This window comes from Misgurnus anguillicaudatus, chromosome 21 (assembly GCF_027580225.2).
Source record: "Misgurnus anguillicaudatus chromosome 21, ASM2758022v2, whole genome shotgun sequence".
NCBI classification, from domain to species: Eukaryota; Metazoa; Chordata; class Actinopteri; order Cypriniformes; family Cobitidae; genus Misgurnus; species Misgurnus anguillicaudatus.
Window position 1 is genome coordinate 22,790,786 of NC_073357.2, and position 23,711 is coordinate 22,814,496.

At 40.1% G+C, this 23,711-nt stretch overlaps 2 protein-coding genes across 7 annotated transcripts in view; both read right to left on the reverse strand.

Annotated features, from left to right (window-relative positions):
- dock11 (dedicator of cytokinesis 11) overlaps positions 1–9,327 on the reverse strand; it is a 130,537-nt gene extending 121,210 nt beyond the window's left edge. For all 4 annotated transcript variants that reach the window (XM_073859845.1, XM_073859842.1, XM_073859844.1 and 1 more), the window contains exon 1: positions 9,118–9,327. In XM_073859845.1, the coding sequence (XP_073715946.1) occupies positions 9,118–9,219 (102 nt within the window). In that variant the 5' untranslated portion in view covers positions 9,220–9,327. The remainder of the gene's footprint in view (positions 1–9,117) is intronic.
- A 911-nt stretch (positions 9,328–10,238) lies between these two features.
- Positions 10,239–22,492, reverse strand: ntn4 (netrin 4). Of its 3 annotated transcripts, none has more exons than XM_073859846.1 (11): positions 22,391–22,486; positions 22,033–22,308; positions 19,849–20,324; positions 18,191–18,460; positions 14,089–14,215; positions 13,737–13,922; positions 12,794–12,983; positions 11,972–12,048; positions 11,729–11,797; positions 11,440–11,613; positions 10,239–10,667 (listed from the first exon to the last, which is right to left on the reverse strand). In XM_073859846.1, exons 2-11 carry the CDS (start codon positions 22,100–22,102, stop codon positions 10,531–10,533), a joined length of 1,776 nt encoding a protein of 591 aa, XP_073715947.1. In that variant the 5' UTR covers positions 22,103–22,308; positions 22,391–22,486; the 3' UTR covers positions 10,239–10,530. The 3 variants fall into 3 exon arrangements, with proteins under 3 accessions (XP_073715947.1, XP_055053140.2, XP_055053144.2); XM_055197165.2 differs by having other exon boundaries at positions 22,033–22,272; positions 22,391–22,480; XM_055197169.2 differs by lacking the exon at positions 22,033–22,308 and having other exon boundaries at positions 22,309–22,492.
- Positions 22,493–23,711: the final 1,219 nt, after the last annotated feature.

Here is a 23,711-nt window from a genome sequence, read left to right on the forward strand (position 1 = left end):
AACATGAAAGAGAGTAATGATGACAGAATTTGAAGAGTTTGGTTCCAAAACGCAATAAATCCATTTTGACAAATTTAGGTAAAAACGTGTTTTCTATACCAAGAAAGTGACAAGATGAAAACCACTATTTTCTGTTTCAAACTTTCACATAGCATCTTTAGGTTATAAAAACATAAAAAATTCAAATCCATAACTTGATTTTTAAAGATTTATTATAAAAACAAATAATTTTTTCCACAAAATGCAATAAATCCATGACAAGTTTTTTTTCAAAATGCTATAAATCTATTGAATCAATAGCCTATATAAATTTGCATTCATCTTTGCCATGTTATATTCATTTAGTTGAACAGTTGTACACACTGATTAAAAAAATAAACATTAATGTCATTAATCAAAACACTTACTTTGTCATATTAAGAACACTGTCATTGCTGCGGTTATACTTGTCGCTTAGCATTTTTCACAGCGATCAGCCGTAAAATATTTTGGTCCTGCTCGATTTTTGTTGACTTTGAGTAAAATAATGTAAAGTTTTTCATAAGATCCTCTGGGTCAATGTGTTAGCATGAGAAACTTGATGCTGTCGGGAGATAAGCAGCAGTCTCCTGAGTGCTTCGCGTAAATTATTAGATGTTGATGGCGTTTCTTTCCCGTCACAGAAAACCATCACAGGTTTATCAATGCTATTAAAGTATTTTTTTGTTTTGTTTGTTGATCAAGAAGTACAAAGTAGATGAGGAAAACTAGGATTCCGTGTACTCAGCGCGCCGCCATGTTTGTTTACATTGCGTGAATGGTGGGCTGTAATTTCTGGAATGGATTTATTGAGTTCTGTAAAAAAGGAGGAGTGGCGTTTATTGCATTTTGGGAAAAAAGGGAGAAAAGATGACAGAATAACACGGTGGATATTGGATTTTGCGTAAAATTAAGAATTTACTTTTAAATACTGACCTGATATAATACTGATTTTGGCAGTAACTCATTTTTTTCAAAAATGGCGTTTGTGGCGTTTTGGAACCAAACTCTTCATTTTCTTTTTGATTTAACTATCACTTTAATAGCAAAATTCACCCAAAAAGATACAGGTAAAACTTTAATGATGCACAAGTGTCCTTGGAGTGTGACCTCTCCAGTTTCTTTTGCTTTAAATATTACAAACGAAATACAAACAAATTCCAATTTCAAAATACGTAAATTTTTATTGTTTGGCTTAACAGAGGTGAGACCATGGCCTACATGTAAGCCAAAGAAGCGAACACCCAATCATGAGTATAATCCCTCACAATACGCATACATGTTCCTCTCTCTCTTAAACACATGACTTTACAACAAATGTTTCAGCAGCAACTTCCTGTCATGTGTCATTCATTGCACAGCGAGGCAAAAACCACAGCCAGTCCTGGCTCCACTGCAAGAGAGTATATGTCATAGCTTACTTCTGTTAGTGACTGAATGCTCTTATTTTATCTTCTCCTATATGTTCAACTTCCTTATGCAAGGTCCAGTCATTCTAGCTTACGCCTTAAAATCTTAAGACCAAGGTAGGCATAGTTTACCCAAAAAATTAAACTTCAGTCATCATCAATTGTGTTTTTTAAACGCCCAGGACTTTTGGATGTATTAGAAAACAAGAGAAGAAATTTTGAAGAATGCTGATGCTGCATTATTTTTTCTTCAAAATACAGAAATGTAAATGATGACAGTCTGTAAGTCACTAACATTCCTAAATGATGACTGAATTTTTTTGTGAACTACCCCTTTAAGCCACACAACTGATGAAGTTTCCAACGGTCAAAAATAACCCACCATTAGCCTCGCTGCAGAACCACAGTCTCTGTCTGTCAACAACGTCAATGCTGCTAAACACAGAGAGAAACTAAAGAAGAATCACAGACCATTAAACCACAGGTTGAGGTAAAAGGAAATGCGAGTTAGTTACTGGCCTCCTATAAGCCGAGGGGCGTTGGCACTGCCCTGCTCTAGTCGTGTAACTTCCATATGCAAGAACGCAAAAATGAAAAACGAATGTGACAAAACTATTCTAAGGTTGGAGATCATCTCCAGTGTGGTTAATGTATTTTGCAGATTGTTCTCTAGCTAACCAGACAGAAAGAGCTCTTGCGTTAAACACATGCTCACTCGCAAACACACGTCAGTATTTAAAGTGAATTGTCGTAACCTCCATCTGAACCTCTTTGTGACTTTCTGAACACAGATGTTTTCTGTGTCATTACAAGCCTGGCTTATCTCGTTCCTTTAAATCTCCTACTGGAGAGGACCACATGCTACATGGATCTTTGATCAGCTGAGGCCCCTTAGTTAACCCTTTGTAGCACTCATTACTAAATCACAAAGAAAAAGACAACATAGATTAATAGTAAAAATTGATACAATTATAACACGTATGGTATATCTGTAATTTATGTTGTTAAAATAAAACTGCAATGGTTTATATATATATATATATATATATATATATATATATATATATATATATATATATATATATATATATATATATATATATATATATATATATATATATATATATATATATATATATATATATATATTAGCCTGGCTAACACCAACCCAGTCATAGAGAATGAGAATTTAGAGAATTTTCAATACATAGAGAATTTTCTCAAATTTCAGTGTGGTTTACGAATGAATGCCCAGAGACGTTTATTGGCCGATACGAATGTCTATCAAATGCGTCTGTACGTAGCTCATAGCCAATCGGTGTGTCGCATAGACGTCGTCATCATCTTGCTGCCCCCTCCCCGTTCTGTGATTGGTTCCCACAGCCGAATACTGGGTGCTACGAATGTCTATCAAATGCGTCTGTACATAGCTCATAGCCAATCAGTGTGTCGCATAGACATCGTCATCGTCTTGCTGCCCCTCCCCGTTCTGTGATTGGTTCCCTAAGCCGTTTATTGGGTGCTACGAATGTCTATCAAATGCGTCTGTACATAGCTCACAGCCAATCTGTATGTAGCATAGAATTTGTCACCGTCTTGCGGCCCCCTCCCCGTTCTGTAATTGATTCCCTATGCCGTTTATTGGGTGCTATGACTGTTTATCAAATATGTCTGTACATAGCTCATAGCCAATCGGTGTGTCGCATAGACGTCGTCATCGTCTTGCGGCCCCCTCCTCGTTCTGTGATTGGTTCCCTATGCTGTTTATTGGGTGCTACGTATGTCTACCAAATGCGTCTGTACATAGCTCATAGCCAATCGGTGTGTCGCATAGACGTCGTCATCGCCTTGCGGCCCCCTCCTCGTTCTGTGATTGGTTCCCTATGCTGTTTATTGGGTGCTACGAATGTCTATCAAACATCTGTACGTAGCTCATAGCCAATCAGTGTGTCGCATAGACGTCGCCATCGTCTTGCTGCCTCCTCCCCGTTCTGTGATTGGTTCCCTAAGCCGTTTATTGGGTGCTACGAATGTCTATCAAATGCGTCTGTACATAGCTCACAGCCAATCTGTATGTAGCATAGAATTTGTCACCGTCTTGCGGCCCCCTCCCCGTTCTGTAATTGATTCCCTATGCCGTTTATTGGGTGCTATGACTGTTTATCAAATATGTCTGTACATAGCTCATAGCCAATCGGTGTGTCGCATAGACGTCGTCATCGTCTTGCGGCCCCCTCCTCGTTCTGTGATTGGTTCCCTATGCTGTTTATTGGGTGCTACGTATGTCTACCAAATGCGTCTGTACGTAGCTCATAGCCAATCGGTGTGTCGCATAGACGTCGTCATCGCCTTGCGGCCCCCTCCTCGTTCTGTGATTGGTTCCCTATGCTGTTTATTGGGTGCTACGAATGTCTATCAAACATCTGTACGTAGCTCATAGCCAATCAGTGTGTCGCATAGACGTCGCCATCGTCTTGCTGCCTCCTCCCCGTTCTGTGATTGGTTCCCTAAGCCGTTTATTGGGTGCTACGAATGTCTATCAAATGCTTCTGTACGTAGCTCATAGCCAATCGGTGTGTCGCATAAACGTCGTCATCGTCTTGCGGCCCCCTCCACGTTCTGTGATTGGTTCCCTATGCTGTTTATTGGGTGCTACGTATGTCTATCAAATGCGTCTGTACATAGCTCATAGCCAATCGATGTGTCGCATAGACGTCGTCATCGTCTTGCGGCCCCCTCGCCGATCTGTGATTGTTTCCCTTTGCCGTTTATTGGGTGCTACAAATGTCTATCAAATGAGTCTGTACATAGCTCATAGCCAATCGGTGTGTCGCATAGACATCGTCATCGTCTTGCTGCCCCTTCCCGTTCTGTGATTGGTTCCCTATGCAGTTTATTGGGTGCTACAAATGTCTATCAAATGCGTCTGTACATAGCTCATAGCCAATCGGTGTGTCGCATAGACGTCGTCATCGTCTTGCGGCCCCCTCCTCGTTCTGTGATTGGTTCCCTATGCTGTTTATTGGGTGCTACGTATGTCTACCAAATGCGTCTGTACGTAGCTCATAGCCAATCGGTGTGTCGCATAGACGTCGTCATCGCCTTGCGGCCCCCTCCTCGTTCTGTGATTGGTTCCCTATGCTGTTTATTGGGTGCTACGAATGTCTATCAAACATCTGTACGTAGCTCATAGCCAATCAGTGTGTCGCATAGACGTCGCCATCGTCTTGCTGCCTCCTCCCCGTTCTGTGATTGGTTCCCTAAGCCGTTTATTGGGTGCTACGAATGTCTATCAAATGCTTCTGTACGTAGCTCATAGCCAATCGGTGTGTCGCATAAACGTCGTCATCGTCTTGCGGGCCCCCTCCCGTTCTGTGATTGGTTCCCTATGCAGTTTATTGGGTGCTACAAATGTCTATCAAATGAGTCTGTACATAGCTCATGGCCAATCTGTGTGTCGCATAGACATCGTCATCGTCTTGCTGCCCCTCCCCGTTCTGTGATTGGTTCCCTATGCCGTTTATTGGGTACTACGAATGTCTATCAAATGTGTCTGTACGTAGCTCATAGCCAATCGTTGTTCTCATAGACGTTGTCATCGTCTTGCGGCCCCCTCCCCGTTCTGTGATTGGTTCCCTATGCCGTTTATTGGGTGCTACGAATGTCTATCAAATGCTTCTGTACGTAGCTCATAGCCAATCGGTGTGTCGCATAAACGTCGTCATCGTCTTGCGGCCCCCTCCACGTTCTGTGATTGGTTCCCTATGCTGTTTATTGGGTGCTACGAATGTCTATCAAATGCGTCTGTAAGTAGCTCATAGCCGATCGTTGTGTCGCATAGACGTCGTCATCGTCTTGCTGCCTCCTCCCCGTTCTGTGATTGGTTCCCTATGCCGTTTATTGGGTGCTACGAATGTCTATCAAATGCGTCTGTACCTAGCTCATAGCCAATCGTTGTGTCGCATAGACGTCGTCATCGTTTTGTGGCCCCCTCCTCGTTCTGTGATTGGTTCTCTATGTCGTTTATTGGGTGCTAGGAATGTCTATCAAATGCGTCTGTACGTAGCTCATAGCCAACCGGTGTGTTGCATAGACGTCGTCATCATATTGCTGCCCCCTCCCCGTTCTGTGATTGGTTCTCTATGCCGTTTATTGGGTGCTAGGAATGTCTATCAAATGCATCTGTACGTAGCTCATAGCCAATCGGTGTGTCGCATAGACGTCGTCACCTCTTGCGGCCCCCTCCCCGTTCTGTGATTGGTTCTCTATGCCGTTTATTGGGTGCTACGAATGTCTATCAAATGCGTCTGTATGTAGCTCATAGCCAATCGGTGTGTCGCATAGACGTCGTCATCGTCTTGCGGCCCCCTCCTCGTTCTGTGATTGGTTCTCTATGCCGTTTATTGGGTGCTACGAATGTCTATCAAATGCGTCTGTACGTAGCTCATAGCCAATCGGTGTGTCGCATAAACGTCGTCATCGTCTTGCGGCCCCTCCCCGATCTGTGATTGTTTCCCTTTGCCGTTTATTGGGTGCTACAAATGTCTATCAAATGTGTCTGTACGTAGCTCATAGCCAATCGGTGTGTCGCATAGACGTCGTCATCCTCTTGCGGCCCCCTCCCGTTCTGTTTTTTGTTCCCTATGCCGTTTATTGGGTGCTACAAATATCTATCAAATGTGTCTGTACGTAGCTCATAGACAATCGGTGTGTCGCATAGACGTCGTCATCGTGTTGCGGCCCCCTCCCCGTTCTGTGATTGGTTCCCTATGCCGTTTATTGGGTGCTACGAATGTCTATCAAATGCTTCTGTACGTAGCTCATAGCCAATCGGTGTGTCGCATAAACGTCGTCATCGTCTTGCGGCCCCCTCCACGTTCTGTGATTGGTTCCCTATGCTGTTTATTGGGTGCTACGTATGTCTATCAAATGCGTCTGTACATAGCTCATAGCCAATCGATGTGTCGCATAGACGTCGTCATCGTCTTGCTGCCTCCTCCCCGTTCTGTGATTGGTTCTCTATGCCGTTTATTGGGAACTACGAATGTCTATCAAATGTGTCTGTACGTAGCTCATAGCCAATCGGTGTGTCGCATAGACGCCAACATCGTCTTGCTGCCTCCTCCCCGTTCTGTGATTGGTTCTCTATGCCGTTTATTGGGTGCTACGAATGTCTATCAAATGCTTCTGTACGTAGCTCATAGCCAATCGTTGTGTCGCATAGACGTCGTCATCGTTTTGCGGCCCCCTCCTCGTTCTGTGATTGGTTCTCTATGCCGTTTATTGGGTGCTACGAATGTCTATCAAATGCGTCTGTACGTAGCTCATAGCCAACTGTGTGTTGCATAGACGTCGTCATCGTCTTGCGGCCCCTCCCCCTTCGTTCTGTGATTGGTTCCCTATGCCATTTATTGGGTGCTACGGATGTCTATCAAATGAGTCTGTACATAGCTCATAGCCAATCGGTGTGTCGCATAGACGTCGTCATCATCTTGCGGCCTCCTCCCCGTTCTCTGATTGGTTCCCTGGGCCGTTTATTGGGTGCTACGAATGTCTATGAAATGCGTCTGCACGTAGCTCATGGCCAATCGATGTGTCGCATAGACGTCGTCATCATCTGGCTGCCTCCTCCCCATTCTGTGATTGGTTCCCTATGCCGTTTATTGGGTGCTACGAATGTCTATCAAACATCTGTACATAGCTCATAGCCAATCGGTGTGTCGCATAGACGTTGTCATCATCTTGCTGCCTCCTCCTTGTTCTGTGATTGGTTCCCTATGCCGTTTATTGGGTGATACGAATGTCTATCAAATGCGTCTGTACATAGCATAAAGCCAATCGGTGTGTCGCATAGACGTTGTCATCATCTTGCTGCCCCTCCCCGTTCTGTAATTGGTTCCCTATGCCATTTATTGGATGATACGAATGTCTAGTAAATGCGTCTGTACGTAGCTCATAGCCAATCTGTGTGTAGCATAGACGTTGTCACCGCAGGTCCATAGTTTAAATGCTAAACTTGCAGGGTGAATAAATTTACATGCAAGGCAGCATGGGGTACCCAGGCTAATATTATATAAGATATTTTGTAATTTCCTACCTTAAATATATCCAAACTGTTATTTTTGTGAGTGGATGCTGTTGATATGGACTTGATTCGGACCACTTCAAAAGGTGAATTTCTCAACATTTTCATTTTTTGCACCCTCCGATTCTTCCAGATTTTCAAATAGTTGTATCTCGGCCAAATATTGTCCTATTCTAACCATGCATTTTAGTGAAAGCTTGTTTATTCAGCTTTCGGATGATGTATAAATCTCAATGTCAAAAAACTGACCCATTTGACTTTTCTGACTCTGTGTTTTGTGGTCCAGGGTCACATGTGGAGCTAAGTGCAAAAGCACTGAAACCGAGAAAAATGCCCTTAAAGTTTTTACACCAGCCAGTCAAACATGTTACTGCAATTTTGGCACACACATTTCTCTGAAATGGGACAATATTAAACCAGGAGACTTTGTCACAAGACACAACAGATCTCACAAAGCCCATTTCAACCCTTAACTCAATTCTGGCCAAATGTGTAGTTGCTGCGCTTTGGCTTTGTAGGGCAGTATGGGTCAGTGGCAAAGCAAAGGTAACGTGGCTTGGATAGAACAGCACACCTGGAATGATTTTAATGTTTTTTCAAAAGATCTAAGTGAAAACTATGCAGTTTGTTATAAACATCTGAAATATATTCCGTGATATCTGTGCCGCAAAAATTGCACAACACATTGTCACTTAGTCGTTGACATATCACACAACTCCTTAAATCAAATACAAAGTGTGTGCAAGAGGAAATATCAGACAAATACTTCATTCATAACATGCAAAGGACACAGGAAGCGTAGCTGAGCAGCCTGTGTGTATTCTCAAGGGAAACGGAGAAGCTCTGCAATCTCCATAGTGTTGCCTGTTGTCTTGTCTCCTTGGAAACCACCATTAAACTGACAACTGACCAATAGCACATGACAAAATATGCCTCATAACAGTGAAAGCAAATATGATATTCTATAGCCTATTCATATTCCCGGTATAATTGTATTGCACCTAATGGATGTTGCATCAGTGCAAAATCCCATAGCTGTTTGTTTGTCTCCGATCATTCATTTCTGATTTGATGGTTACTAAATAACAAAAATACAGCAGTGCTCGTGCACATGTCTCCTTACACAAAGGCATAAGGATGCTCCATGTGGTCCTTTTAGGAGCTACAGAACAACGTCAATCTCTTGCATTAGGACCCACTCGTGATCGATTATAGCTCAGGGGCTGCTTTCTTGAGAGGCAGAATTCACATTATCTATTTAATTCAATGCATATCTCAATATTCAATGTATATTGTTTATTAAGGCTAAGAAATATGGCTCAATAATTTCAATAATGAAACACATAAAACATATTTCCGGTAGCCTACATAGTCTTATAGTCTTTGTACGGCTGAAAAAGATTTTAGTGTGTTAAAATCTAGTGAGCTTCCTACTGAGAGAAAGCATGAACGCGCCTATGAAGCCATGAAATGCCGCCAAGTTAGGTATAGTAAAGCATGGTACGAGACGTTTACATTTTTGCTGCCCGAGAGAGAGAGAGAGAGAGAGAGAGAGAGAGAGAGAGAGAGAGAGAGAGAGAGAGAGAACGCTGTTAAGTTACTAACCACAGCAATGGACGTCCTCACTGCCTCTGATACACTTTGTCTGAGCTCCGCCGCCGTCCCCGGTTTGCTCAACCTCTTTGTGAATTTTCGCACTTCGGACATGATTTTAGATTGACGGTAATTCCATTAACGACCTTATTGCGGGAAACGACATCGCGGCACGCCAATACGCGAGTCTGACAGATGTGCGGATGCAGGCGGGGAGGGGCCACTTGGACCAGATTTAGCCATGCCCATCGAGAGAGGTTGCCTGATACGGATGAAACCCGCTTTCCGGAAAGTAAGTTAAAGTTACTTTGTCTATAAAGTTTTTGTTTTGTTTTGGTTTTACACGCTTGCCATTAAAATAAATTTTGTGGTTAAATATCGAATGCATATTTTTTGTAGAGACGCAACAATGTAAAAAATAATATGCTATTTAATATACGTAGAAATTTACAGATTTTGTTAAAGCAAGTTATATTTTAAGTTTATTTTTCTATCAGTACGTTACATCATTTTTATATAATATATACATTATGACAACGTTATGTGTTTTAAATATGAAGCTATCCGACCAGAAATATGGTCGTATGCTGACCTCATGTGGTCTTGGTGCGTATTAAAATAGAAATTGGAAATTGTTTCGTTAATTTGTATTTCTTATGTAAATATATATGCATAAAATAAAGCTTGAATTAACCCTTTAACTACCTCTCAACCAAATAATTGAGCACATTTTTAGTCATTTTGAATGAGCTATCTCTACCATTTGCTTGAGGTATGTTGTGCCAAAAAATCCACTAGAGTGTCAATCACAGCACTTGTCACAACACTTCTTAAATGGATGTTAGATATCTGCCGTGTGATCTGTTCTTGGTGAAATTTTTCAAGAAAAACATATTTTTTGACATATTACATGTGGTGCCATGAAAAAACTTTTTAATAATTTTTCAAAAACGTGCCAAACGGTTGATTTGTCACTTTATGGTAAAAGTAATAAAGCTAAGCTAATGTTTTCAGATCCTCCATTTCTGTAGTCAGAATATTTGCTGAAAAATATACATTTCTAATCATTCACAGCTATGCATATGAAACCCAGGCAGTTAAAGGTTAAAAAAATTCAAATTAAAAAACATAACTTGATATGTATCCATCATAATTTTATTTGTACAGACTGCATGCTATATACAGGGTTAGAAAAAGATTAGAAAACAACTAAATACATTATCTTTTATATATACATACATATACTTTATACATTTTGTACAGTGCTTGTATTCACCTACCAGCTAAAAAGTGCATGCACATTCACATAAAGCTGGTTTTATAACATTAATAAGTACGATTTAGAAGGTGGAATCTTATTTAAATAAAACAAACAATGTTTTAAATGTCTCTCTCTATCTCTCTCTCTCTCTCTTTTTTATTTATCTAGCTGCATTTGGTTTTGAAAAGCTGATGAACTTTTCGACTCAGATTGGGTCTCCATGTCTTCACCAAACTCTTCATGTTGACCATAAGACGACCTTTTTTCACATCTTCGTGTCCGATAACAAGATATTGCATTCCTACAGTAATAGAAACACATCAGGCTATAAGAAAAAAGCATTAAAGACAAGGATTTCTAACTAAAAAATATATATTGGGACTAAAATAAATGCATTCATGTATTCAAATTAATGTTTCATTAGAGGGATAGTTCACTTTAAAATGAAAATTCTGTCATCATTTACTCATCCTCATGTTGTTCCAAACCCGCATGAATCTCATTCCTCCGATGAACACAAAACAAGATATTTTGAGAAATCATGGTAAACACACAGAAGATAGTGACCGTTGACTTCCATAGTGGGAAAAAATATGTTGGAAGTATTGTGATAAATGATAAAGAAAATGTTTTGATAAACGACGGTAAGCACACAGTTGATGTTAACCATTAAATTCCATCATATTTTTTTATTCCTAATATGGAAGTCTATGGTCACTATCTGCTGTGTGTATACAATAATTTCTCAAAATATCTTCTTTTGTGTTCATCAGACAAAAGAAATTCATACAGGTTTACAACAACATGAGGATGAGTAAATAGTGACAAAATTTTCATTTTAAAGTGAACTATCCCTTTAAATAATATTGTCAGTAACTAAAATTTTTATCATGATTATGTTTTGATATGCTATTATATAAAATAGCTACGCCCCCCCGAATCTTCCATCATGGAAATCCTCAGCAAGCAAAAAGCTTTCTGTTATCCTTTAAGTCTAATATCATTAGCTATACAGTAAAAAGCAATGGAATCAACTAAAACAGAAAAAAATGAGTGTCTTTGTGTTTGCTGACCGGGGTAAAGGACAGGGCAGGTGCACCCTCGTAAGGTCCAGGACTCAGGATACAGAGTTTGATTTCCAGGAGTGAGCTTGATGCTTAAGTCATCCCACAACACCTTGAGAACCTGAACATCCACCTCAGCATGAGAGCCCTTGTCATGAGCATCCAGCACTTTCACTTTTACTGCTACACACACACACACAAATGCAAACATATTCATTCTGTGAGCCAATTACACCAAGAATAAAACTGAGCACTCAAAAAAAGCAGCAGGTTTGCTTTTACGTGCTACTGTATTTACCATAAGCTTTTTTCATGTTGCAAATTGCTTTGGTGTTTCCAAGGGTTTGCTGTTTGCATACACATTTGTCTGTAAAGAAAAGAAATACCCAGCAATTAAAGTATTGGCTGTCGATTTCATTCTGCTGCTATGACAACTTAAAAACATGCATGACATTTCAATAGCAAATGCCTTGACCCAGACAAGACAATAGACTTTTCATGAACGAGGACGGCTCTCAGCCTGAATATTTTTATGTAATACCTGGATGACTGAGGGCAGAGAAAAGCTCTTCTGTTTGAAACAACTGATTTTCTCGTCTGTCGTGATCTGATTCAGACCTAAAAACACACACACACAAACAAAGCAGGAAAGTTATGAGGATTGTTTCATTCCAAATTTAAATTATACATAAGAAAAAGTTAAAGGGGCCATGGCATGGAAATCTGACTTTTTCCATGTTTAAGTGCTATGATTGGGTCCCCAGTGCTTCTATCAACCTGGAAAATGTGAAAAAGATCAACCCAGTAACTTAATTTTGGTAAACCATTCTCTATCAGCACATGAAAAAAATTGGGCTCTCCTTATGATGTCATAAGGAGCTCTTATTATAATAATACCACCCCCTAATCTGCACTATCCAACCACAGCACTGTCATTTAGTGCAGAGAAAAGCACAATTGAGTTTTAATTGCAACAAACCACCATCATTGTGATCAGTGTTTGAATTTCATCAGCTCATTTGCATTTTAAAGGGCACACCCAAAACGGCACATTCTTGCACACACCTACAAAGTGGTAATTTTAACATGCTATAATAAATTATTTATATGGTATTTTGAGCTAAAACTTCACATATGTACTCTGGGGACACCAAAGATTTATTTGACATCTTAAAAAAGTCTTGTGCCATGGCCCCTTTAATATGTAACAGCTGATCAAAGTGAAGCTTTATTGTAAAAATACTACTTTGAGACTTTGCATAGGTTCCGGATATCTCAAAAGGCCCGTGCCAACATTGAAAATAACTGAAGGGCAATAAGCACTCATGCCATGTGACATTACACAACTCGAAACAGTAATCACCCAATCATACAGTCTCCTGTGTAGGGGTCACAATCACTGGCACACTGGCAAGGCTTACAGCCATACTCATCGAAGCCCCAGTATCCCAGCATGCAATGGTCACAGAGTGGCCCGGTAACACCAGGCCTACAGACACAATCTCCATTTTCAGGGTTACAGTATGATGAACCGACATGGTTACACATGCACGCTGAAATGTAGAAAGAAAGAAAGTTAGCATCAAATGTACCTTATTCACTTCTTGCCACCAAACATCCCCTTATGTAAATATTTCATCATTGAATGCTACCACTGGAACAAAAGACAATGGAAGAGAGCTGTCCAGACCAGACTGACTCTTTACGTACTGTATGAAGTCAATTATTGCAAGACTGGAGTCATCTTATGATTAATCTGTCTGCTCCCACACACACGCTTTCACATACACAATTTACGCAAGTTACACACACACACAGCCAAGATCCCATCAATGTTCTTGTTATTTTGCATGTCCCAACCTGCCATAAGAACCATTAGCATTCCAAGCAGGAATAACATTCAATACCAAACATCCCCTCGATGTGCATGCGTGTGTGTGTGTGCTACAGCGTCAGACATGTTTGTGAATACTTAGTGTTCCCGAATTTTGACATCATCTAGGCCAACTAAGCTACACACACAATCAGATTCCAGAATATTCATGCACACGTGCGCCTTCACACGGGACGGGAAAGATGAAAGGTCAGGAAGGGTAGAAGGGGGAAACACAGATACCCCACATACCATTTTAAGCAGCTTTTCAAAATCTGAGATTAATGGCTTTCATCTTTGCCTGAAAGACTGAAATTTAGGACCACACTAACAATTACATTGTAACATTGTATCCAGATTTTATACAAACACTCTACATCCATATAGCTGTTTTGAGTGAGTAATGTGCGAATGTGTGTCATCTGTGTCTCACGTATGCAAGAATCCGGGTCACTCTGGGGTCGCTTTGGGTCTCTGTGAAAGCCGCTCTTGCAGTGTTGACAGTGGCGTCCAGTGGTATTGTGAAGACAGTCACATACACCGCCGCTCCGCTGTCCAGAGCGCAGCCATACGGTCTCATCAAAACGACAGCTCTCTGCATGGCCGTTACACTTGCACTCTGCACAACAATAAGGACAAACACAATTTGACATTATTACAAGCAGACATGCATGTGTGAGAATTGGTTTACTCCCTTTTTATGATTAGGGAACTGACCAAATCTGTGGTCCTCAAAATAGTACAGTTTGTTGAAATGTAGGAAAGAAACTTAGGAGAGCGCTTACTAATGCATTGATGAGCTTCTCCAGTTAAACCGTTGGCCGGTTGCCACGGCCGGTCGTTGTAGAGCCGATCACACCGTTCACAGTGATCGCCTGCGGTGTGATGTCGGCAAATACATTTACCATGCACCTGCAGGATTGACGCAAAAAGTAAGCACAAATTTAAAGTTATATATATATTATGAAGTTCACCTAAGAACACCTCAGATAAAAGGCTTGTTAAAAACTTTAAGAGCACAAATTTATATGGTCATATTGCATCGTGCTTTAATATATACATGGCGGTAAATGTTTTATCATACAGCCATAAACTAGCCAAACATATTTTTTTCCAACCATTAGATTTTACCACAGGTGAAGGGTGTCCTCAAAGGGACACTCCACCTTTTTGAAAATAGGCTTATTTTCCAGCTTCCCTAGAGGCTGTTTACACTTGGCATTAACATGCGTTTTCGTCGATCGGATCACAAGTGGACGAAGTTAATGCCAGGTGTAAACGGTGTTCAAAACGTTTTGAACTCGTTCACTTTCGACCACTTTCAACCACATTCAGAGGTAGTAGAAACCCCTTTCGATCGGAGTGCTTTTGTAGTGTAAACGCACATGTGGTTGAATGTGTTCGAACAGCCACACGCGACCGCCTTCTCTCCGCCATTTATCTAATCTGAGATACTGAGAACAATGTTTTATGTCTTTTCTGACTTCTGGTGCAAACACACGGTGAACAGCGCTATTTTTTGTTTTTCATTGATAAAACTAAAGCGGCTGATCTCCGCAGTTTCATTTTGCGAGTGTGTGAAAGTTGCACTTATTTCATCAATTGCGCTGAAAATTCAGAGAAAGCTCTAACATATACGTGTACAAAACACTGTGCAGCATGTTTACTTACAACACAAGCACCAAACATAATATTAGATTTGCGTCCGGACTCATCATTACTCCCGCTCGCGTTTAAATGACAGCGAAGAGACTCGCCCACCGTCTCGACAGACCATTCCCTCACAGTATTCAGGACAGAAGCGGTCAAAAGTGTACAAAAACGAGACGGATTTACATAACAGGTGTAAACGTGATGTGTCTCTCTTGTCCACTTGTGATCCGAAAACACATCTAAATACCAAGTGTAAACCTCCCCCTACTGTTTTACTGTTTTGGAATCCATTTAGCCAATCTTCGGGTCTACAAAAATATTTTTCCTATTTAAAACTTGACTCTTCTGTAGTTACATTGTGAACTAAGACCGACTGAAAATTAAAAGTTGTGATTTTCTAGACTGATATGGCCAAAAATGGTGTGGCAGCAAAGTTCCTGATTATTACGCCTGATTATGAGAATATAGTTCCTAGCATTTCGGCCTAGAAAAAAACGCAACTTTTAATTTTCCGTCTCTCTTAGTACACAATGTAACTACACAAAAGTCCCTCCAGAAAAACGCGAGTATGCAATCGCATGATTCAACGCATAATTAGCCAAAGTCCGCATATTTATACGGGGGCTGCACTTTTTTCAAATACACCGCACTTTCGCAGCATAAATTGCAGATTTCCGTGCGCAAAATATGCAGGGCTTGCATGACTTCACAATCCCCGCATTTTCGTAGCAAAAATCACATATATCTTAGCAGAAAGTTGTATTTACTCCACACAAGCGCAGCCATGTCCCCTGTTGCCATGGAAACGTTATGAAGTGATGTGATTATGTGACGTGAACATCATTGAAAAGCTGCAAAAAGTTTTTGCAAGTTCCCGCAATTTCTTCGCATAAAATTGCATAAATATCCCGCATATTCCATCTCATTTTTTAAGAAAACGTGCCGCAAGATCAAGGATTTTTACCCGCAACAATCACAAAAAACTCTGCGTTTTTCTGGAAGGACTGGCTAATGGTCTAATCAGATTCAATGAATTATGCTAAAAGTGGTACCGCCAGACCCAGAGATCGGCTGAAATGGTAAAAATCAATTGTTTAACTCTAGGGTAGCTGGAAAGGAAGCCTATTTTTATAAAAGGTGGAGTGTCCCTTTAAAGGGATATTTCACCCAAAAATCTACCCACCCTCATGTTGGTACAAACCTGTATAAATGTCTTTGTTCTGATAGGAAGATATTTTAAGAAATACCAAACCGATCAGAGGCCCCATTGGCTTCCATAGTATTATTTTTCCTACTATGGATGTCAATGGGGCTTCTACAAGGTTTGGTTACAAACTTTCCACTGGCAATGTGCCATGCAACATGAGGGTGAGTAAATGATGACAGAATTTTCATTTTTGGGAGAACTATTCCTTAGCCCAGTGGTTTTCAAACTGGGGGCCGGGGCCCCCAAGGGGGCCGCGAGATGTTGCCAGGGGGGCCCCAGTTTTATGAAATTTTATGAAATACATTAATTTATCATGAATTCTGTGTAATTAAACCTAAAAAAAAATAAGGCTACTAACCAAAAGTATTACTTTTTTGGACAATTTAATGTTTTTTTTTCTATTAAAATGTTGAGTTTTAGAACAGTTTTGTCACAAATTTTCTATGGGGGGCCGCAAAGGAATGCACCATACACAAGGGGGGGGGGGGGCACACGCTGAAAAAGTTTGAAAACCACTGCCTTAGCCAACTTAGTCATGTTGGCATCACTGTAACACAGTACCTTAGGTGAAAAAATTTGCAAAAATGTAACAATTCTTCCACTGTTGAAAGTCTTTTATGATTGTCAGGTAGCAACTTGCTTTATTTACAGACTTTTCTGGCCACAGAAATGTTTATCAGAATTTTACAATAGCTTTGATTGACGCTCTCTCAGCCATCCGAATTCAGCCAGAAGTTATTTTAAAGTCAGTAAAATCAGAAGGAATTCTTTAAAACTGATAAGACTTCACAGTAAACAAATGATGGAGACACTAAAACTTTCCTACATTAAAAATGACTTAAGTCCTGCATAACAAACATCCTCCTCACCCACAACGCCCATATTTACTTTATGCTTTTTCTCGATATGCAAGACTGGCATCAAAAAGTCCTGGTCTCTGCGAGTTTAAATTAAAAAGTATGGATAAATAAAACCTGTCTTCTTAATAAGTAACCCAAAAAAGGAGAAGGGGGATAAAAATACTTGGAAAAAGACGTGACTGCAGCAGTGACAAATGAGTTTCTTAAAACTGGCAATGTGCCATCCAGTTGGCATCTGAAACACTTTCACATGTTTATCATCATAACATGGGAGGAAACGCACTCAGACAGACACACTCCCTGCTAACCAAAACATTCCTGCAGGGGTACACAAGGGTTGCGTGTGAGCATGAGTCCTATTATGAGTGTCCTATCATGTCAATGCAACTCTGTTTGTCTGCATATCTGCGTGAATGTGTGTGTGCGCAAACTCGGCAGTTGGCACTTGCCGTATTATGTCTGGGCTGTCAGATCAAACGGTCTGACCTTTGATAAGAGAGCAATGAGTTGATTTGTGTGCGTTTGAGCGACTGTCACTAATTGCTGTTATTGTCCGATCGCAGCGGGCAAACAACAACTCAATTAGGACGAGGGCCGCAACAGAGCCTCGCTTTTTTTGCCTTGAGGTTTCTTATCTGCTTTCTCGCTCCATTCCCTTTTCCTGTCTGACGACTTTGTCTTTTTATCTCTCAGTTGCTATCGGAGTTAGGTTTTACTGTACTCGCTCTGTAGAGATACACCCAATGAACAGCAAACGCATTGCTTATATAATCTGGAACAAAGAGAGTGAGAGAGGGAAAAACTATGAAAGAGATGGAAAACTGTTTATGTAACCGTACTGGAAACATGTCTTCTGGGAATGTAGATAACATCAATAACACAAAATTGTGTTAATTACCATGTAATTATCTATGAACCGCATAGTGAAAGTTGGCAAGTTTTCCATTTTTGCTTTATATCGTCACTGTCTCTTTAAACGAGCCTCAATAGTTCCTTACACTTTCAATCAATAATTAACATGGATATCAAAATTTCAACTTACTTTTTCACAGTTTGTGAATCAAATCTGAGACAATTAAGTTGCTAGCACCACATTCTACCAGTTTAGATATGATGTCTATCATTTCATTTGTAGGATTATAACCGTAAATATACATGCACACTTACCATGTGTTTGTTAGAAAGATGCGTGATCTGGTGGTTGCCGGTGGGCACACACTGATCTGCATGCCCGTGGCACAAACAACCTCCCTTTAATATGAGGTCATAGATGGCATAGTGGGCAGTGGCAATGTTGGCATCAGGGAGTTTATGCTGGCAGGGGCAAGACTGTGGTTGAAGTAGGCGCACTCGTATGTTAGTGATGCTGAGGTGGGCTCGTGCCGTGATGCTGTACGGATTCAGTTTGTCCCATGGTGACAGCGCGCGGTAAATAACCTGCTCACACACAGAAAATGGCCATTTACTAAGATTTTTGCTGATGGTTTTTATTATAGGGTTTCAAGTGCTACTCATTCTAGTGTCTTTGTAATGGCTCCATAAAACAAAAATAGATCGTAATTGCATTTACATTTTATCTTTTAAAATATGCTTTTAACCAAAACATTGGAATTTATTAAACTAAACTAGTTTACCCAAAATGAAAATTAGTCCAAAAACCGCATCCACCCTGTATGAAACTAATCCATACAGTTATTAAATATCTTGCGAATCTATTGAGAGGATTCACCTCTGAGCCAACGTTACAAAAACCCATCTTTTCACCTCCGAAGACATTTATTAACCATATGGATTAGTTTTTGAAGGATGAATGCGCTTTTAAAATGGGACACTATTAATGTCATTACAATGAAGAAAAGAATGATACAACCCTAACTTTTTTTGGCTAAAGAAGAAATTCAAATGTCTTATTTGTTATATAATATGTTAAAATTAAATCCTCAAACCAAATATTAAAAGTGCAGTGTGTAAATTTTAGCGGCGTCTAGTGGTGAGGTTATGAATTTCAACCAACGTTTCAGTCCACCGTTAACCGAAACGCAAAGAGAAGCTACGGTAGCCATACCAGACAAATAGGTCATCTTCGGAGACAACTTGGTAAAAAAAAGTTTGTCTGTTTAAAGGCGCTCTAAGCGAATCTGTGCAACGTCACTTTTTGTTGATGTTTGAACTCTTTTCAAGCAAACGGAGCGTAGCTAACTTCCGTGCTTTCATGAACGCGCCTAACCCCCCCCCAATCCTTCTTGTCGTTTATTGGCTGGAACACTTTGTTATCGTTTCTGGTGGTAGGTTTGGCCACTTTGTTTTTATTGCAGTTTGTGGAGCATGGGCTGTCTACAGAGATCGTGTTTTTTTACAGTTTGATCAGCGGACAGGCAGCCAGCAGATAGTAAGGAGATGTTTGCTGTATGTAACAAAAAATGTTTTATGGTCTAAAATGTGTGAATTCGCTTAGAGCACCTTTAAGGGCTTTTGTAGAAACATGGCGGAACAAAATGGCGACTGCCATGTAAGGGGACCTTCGTTGTATATAAATAAAAACATCTCTTCTAAGGTAATAAAAACATAACGGTTCATTATGAAAGGTATACACCACTGAAAAGTATGTATTTTATATTGCATTTTTTGTCAAAAAATCCTTATAAAAGTTACACACTGCACCTTTAAGCATTGGGACCCATTTGGATCCCTACATTTAGAGACAGCCTTGCAGAAAATTAAAAGCACAATCCTTCATCACTTACCAAACAAATCAAACAAGAAAAACACATACACACAAAAACATGTCTTCTGTGATATGTGACGCTGTGGATTTGCTTTCTCACCTCTCCATTGCTGCAAGGCAACGCTGTGGAATATTTCTGAGTACAGCCGTGTCCATCCGCCATGTCAAACACTTTACTACAGTTATGTGCATACAGCCTCAGAGCGCTCCATGTGTGTCCAAAGTCCTGAGAGCGCTCTATTGCCATGGCAGCAGGGCGTGGCGATCGAAATATGATAATGAGGTGAGTGAAGTAAAATTCAACCTCCAAGTCCAGTTGTAAAGTTTCTGTGGCCACGCCCTGTGCAGACTGCCACCAGGTTGGCGGGTGTTTGAAAGGCGAGTCTGTCATGGAGGAAGGTGGGTGGGCAAGGTGTGTCACCGAAGCATCACACACCTCACACAGTGGCACACATTTGTCCATAGTGTAGTGACAGTACTGTTCTGGAGATGTTAAGCCACACTGTGATATGGTCTGTATTGAACGCCCGACCGCTAGGTTTCCCATGCGTGGATTACACACCTGATTATCACAACCTGGCACAGAGACACATTACAAAAACAATATTAAAAACACACATTGCAGAACATTTATATTGGTTTTACAATGCAAAATATATACGTTATGGATATAGCAACACTAAGCACTTTGATACTTAAACCTTAAAGGGATAGTTCACCCAAAAATGAAAATTCTGTCATTGTTTTCTCATTCCCATGTTGTTTTAAACGTGTATGAATTTCTTTTTTCTGATAAACACAAAAGAAGATATTTTGATAAATGATGGTAACCATTGACATCCATAGTAGGAAAAATAAATACGATGAAATTTAATGAGCACCATCAAGTGTGTGCTTACCATCATTTATCAAAATATCTTCTTTTGTGTTCATCAAAATAAAATAAAAATCATACAGGTTTAAAACAACATGAGGATGAGTAATTGATGACAGAATTTGGGTGAACTATCCCTTTAAGAGACTATATACTGTATGTGTGAATGTCATTGTATTTCAGGGCTCCAGACTAACTTTTTTCACTAGGAGCACAGTGGCCCCCAAATGAAAATTTTAGGGGCGCAACCAGAAAATTTAGGAGCACACACTGTAAATCAACATGCTAACCAAATATTCACATTTCTACTAATTTCCACTATTTAATAATTTGATGATAGATGCAGAAAGTACAATGTGCTGTTTCAAATTCAGTGTCACATCCCAAAAAACAGGTCAAATTTACTGGTCGCACATGTGCGACTGTGCCACTGAATTTTACATCCATTCTCAAATTTTGGTGGCAAAATGCCACCATTTGGTGGCAGTCTGGAGCCTTGTATTTCCATATAAAAAAACATTAAATCAAGTGGCAGTTATTACACAGAACAATATCACTTTTTAAGCAGAACATCTCACAAAGCTATTTTGCTGGGTCACTCTGAAATAATAGACATACTGTTTGACACGCATACTTAGACACTTTCTGCTTGTCAAAGATGCAGTATGTCAGTAGTTAACTACACCACTGTTAACTCTCTTGGGACACCTGTGTGAACATTAAAAACTGAAACTAAAAGTGTGGGACCAGTCTCAAAATTGGCAAATAAAATTGGGAGTTAATTTTGAGTCTTTTGAGGTCTTAATAAGCAAACAAGAAAACTTTCATATTTACATTTTAGGTGCATTGCAAGTTGGGTGGCTGATTTATCAACATATAGATGAGTGTGTACTTGCTCCTCTTCATTAATATTTTCCACATTTTGAAAAAATTGTAAATTTCCATATGGAATAACACAGATGAAATTTTGGAAATTATTTTGTGACTAAGCCATACTCAAAATGTATCAAGCTGTTATATTATAGCATCGTCAATGTAGCCACCCTAGTATCATTCAGCTTCTTGATGTGTCACCATGAGATGCTTTTTAACAGTGTTCCCATCCCTCCTCGTCTCCTATGCTTATTCAGCCCAGTCATGCATTTTATTTTATAAATGAAACTTTCACATTTACAATAATAGATTATTAAGATCAAGAGAAACATTTTCATAAACTCACCCTAAACCTTTGACCGGTAGCGTATATGCAAAGTTTAAATTTGTTTTGCATAGTCAAAGTATCCCGAAACTCTCTCTCATACTTGTACTTAATTTATTATGGTCCTTGAGATTTCTCCTAAATTAAGCTTGTTTGGAAGGCACATGTTCCGTGGTGCGCCAAAGATAAGCGGGAGAGCGCAAAACACTGACCTGAGCGCGCAGAGTGCGGAACGCTGATCACAAGCGCTGCGAACAACACGCATCTCCCTGTCAGCTCCATATTAGTCACCGATCCAGAGGGAAAAAATTCACGTATCAAGCCCTTCGAGGGTTTAAATCCACAATAAGCACGAGAACCTGATTCCTCTCCAGAGCCTTTCAGAATGCAAGTAGGAGCACGACTTCATTGGCGTGGGTTGGCCAGGTGCGCAAAAGCTGAGCTGAGGTGATCTGCTCCCATAACAAACAGAAACTTGTTATCTTCACCTGAAAGAGGACAGAAATCTTGCACGGCACCTCCATTTGGTGAGCAACCTTCCATAAGCGCAATACCGAATTACTTCTTTACCTTGTGGCAGCTGTCCATGCGCACGGCTCATATAAAGGAGAATTGTGCGGAGTGTGTTGGTCTGTAGCGCGTCTCGTGGGCCAGTGCGTGTCACTCTTTTTAACACCTGAGCTAAAATCTGGAGCTCCTGTGAGTGACAGGAGGCGTGTTCGGCTGCGCGAGGCGCTGCGCAGACCGATCCGCGTATGGCATCTAAGTACCGCGAGAGTAAGTCGAGAACTGTTCTTTCGAACAGCTCTCGCGGTACTTTGATCTCAGACTCTGACCAGTCTGTGCAGCGCTGCAAGTCAAACACGCCCAGAACCTTTGAAGAATTGAGGCCACGCCCCTTATCCCAACATTTAGAATGCGTGAGTCATTCAACGTCAGATCAGCACTTGCTGGATGTGGGCACATTTTTGTTCAGTGTTTCACATGGCTCGAGAATCTCAATGTTTAACCACTGACATCTTTTGTTTTTACTATAGCTTATATTCCAAAAAATTGATTTATGGAGTACTTTGGAAAACTTTGACGTTTTAAAAAAATAGATTTGCATTTCAGAATGAAATAGAAACTATTTAAGCTACCTATTCATCTCAATATTATACTCACCAGAATGTTCGTCTTCTTTGTATTCTTCAGTGTATTGTATATGCATATTGATGTTAGCCGTGGCGTAGGCTACATTACATTTTATGTTCTTTCATCAATAAAATTTTGTCAAAACTACTAATAAGGTCAAAGACTAATACTTTAATACATTATACGGAAATCCTAGTTTATCCTGCTACTGGACAGAAATGTATTTTTCATTCAGTTTTTTTATCCCATTAGGACTGTCAATCAAATATATAGAAATCCCCTATAATTGTTTATTAACTGTAATGCGATTATTATTTTATAATATAACTCGACTGAAAATAATGTGACCATAATAAGACCAATAAACGGTACACTGTTATATTATTCAATAGTAGCTTATTTTAACTATAGTGAATTAGTAAAGTAATAAATACATACTGTAATTAACATTACATCTATAACCTTAACTGCAGTGTAGTAAACACACAATAGTATTTTTCATGTGGAGAGCGTGTACATTTATTTAATGAATGGGCTCAGTCAGTGAAACACTATGTTTTGAGACTGGTAAACAGGAATGTGCATGATGAAAGACCGGACACATTCTGAAACTGGATAAAAAAATTGTCTGGAATCCGGATCTGTAAAAGATTTCCCGGATAATCCGCTCTTGTGGGTTTTCTGGCAGGATTTCTGCGTTTTGACTCATTAACAAAGTACTCAACACATCTCTTGAGCTTAGAATAATTAAACAGAA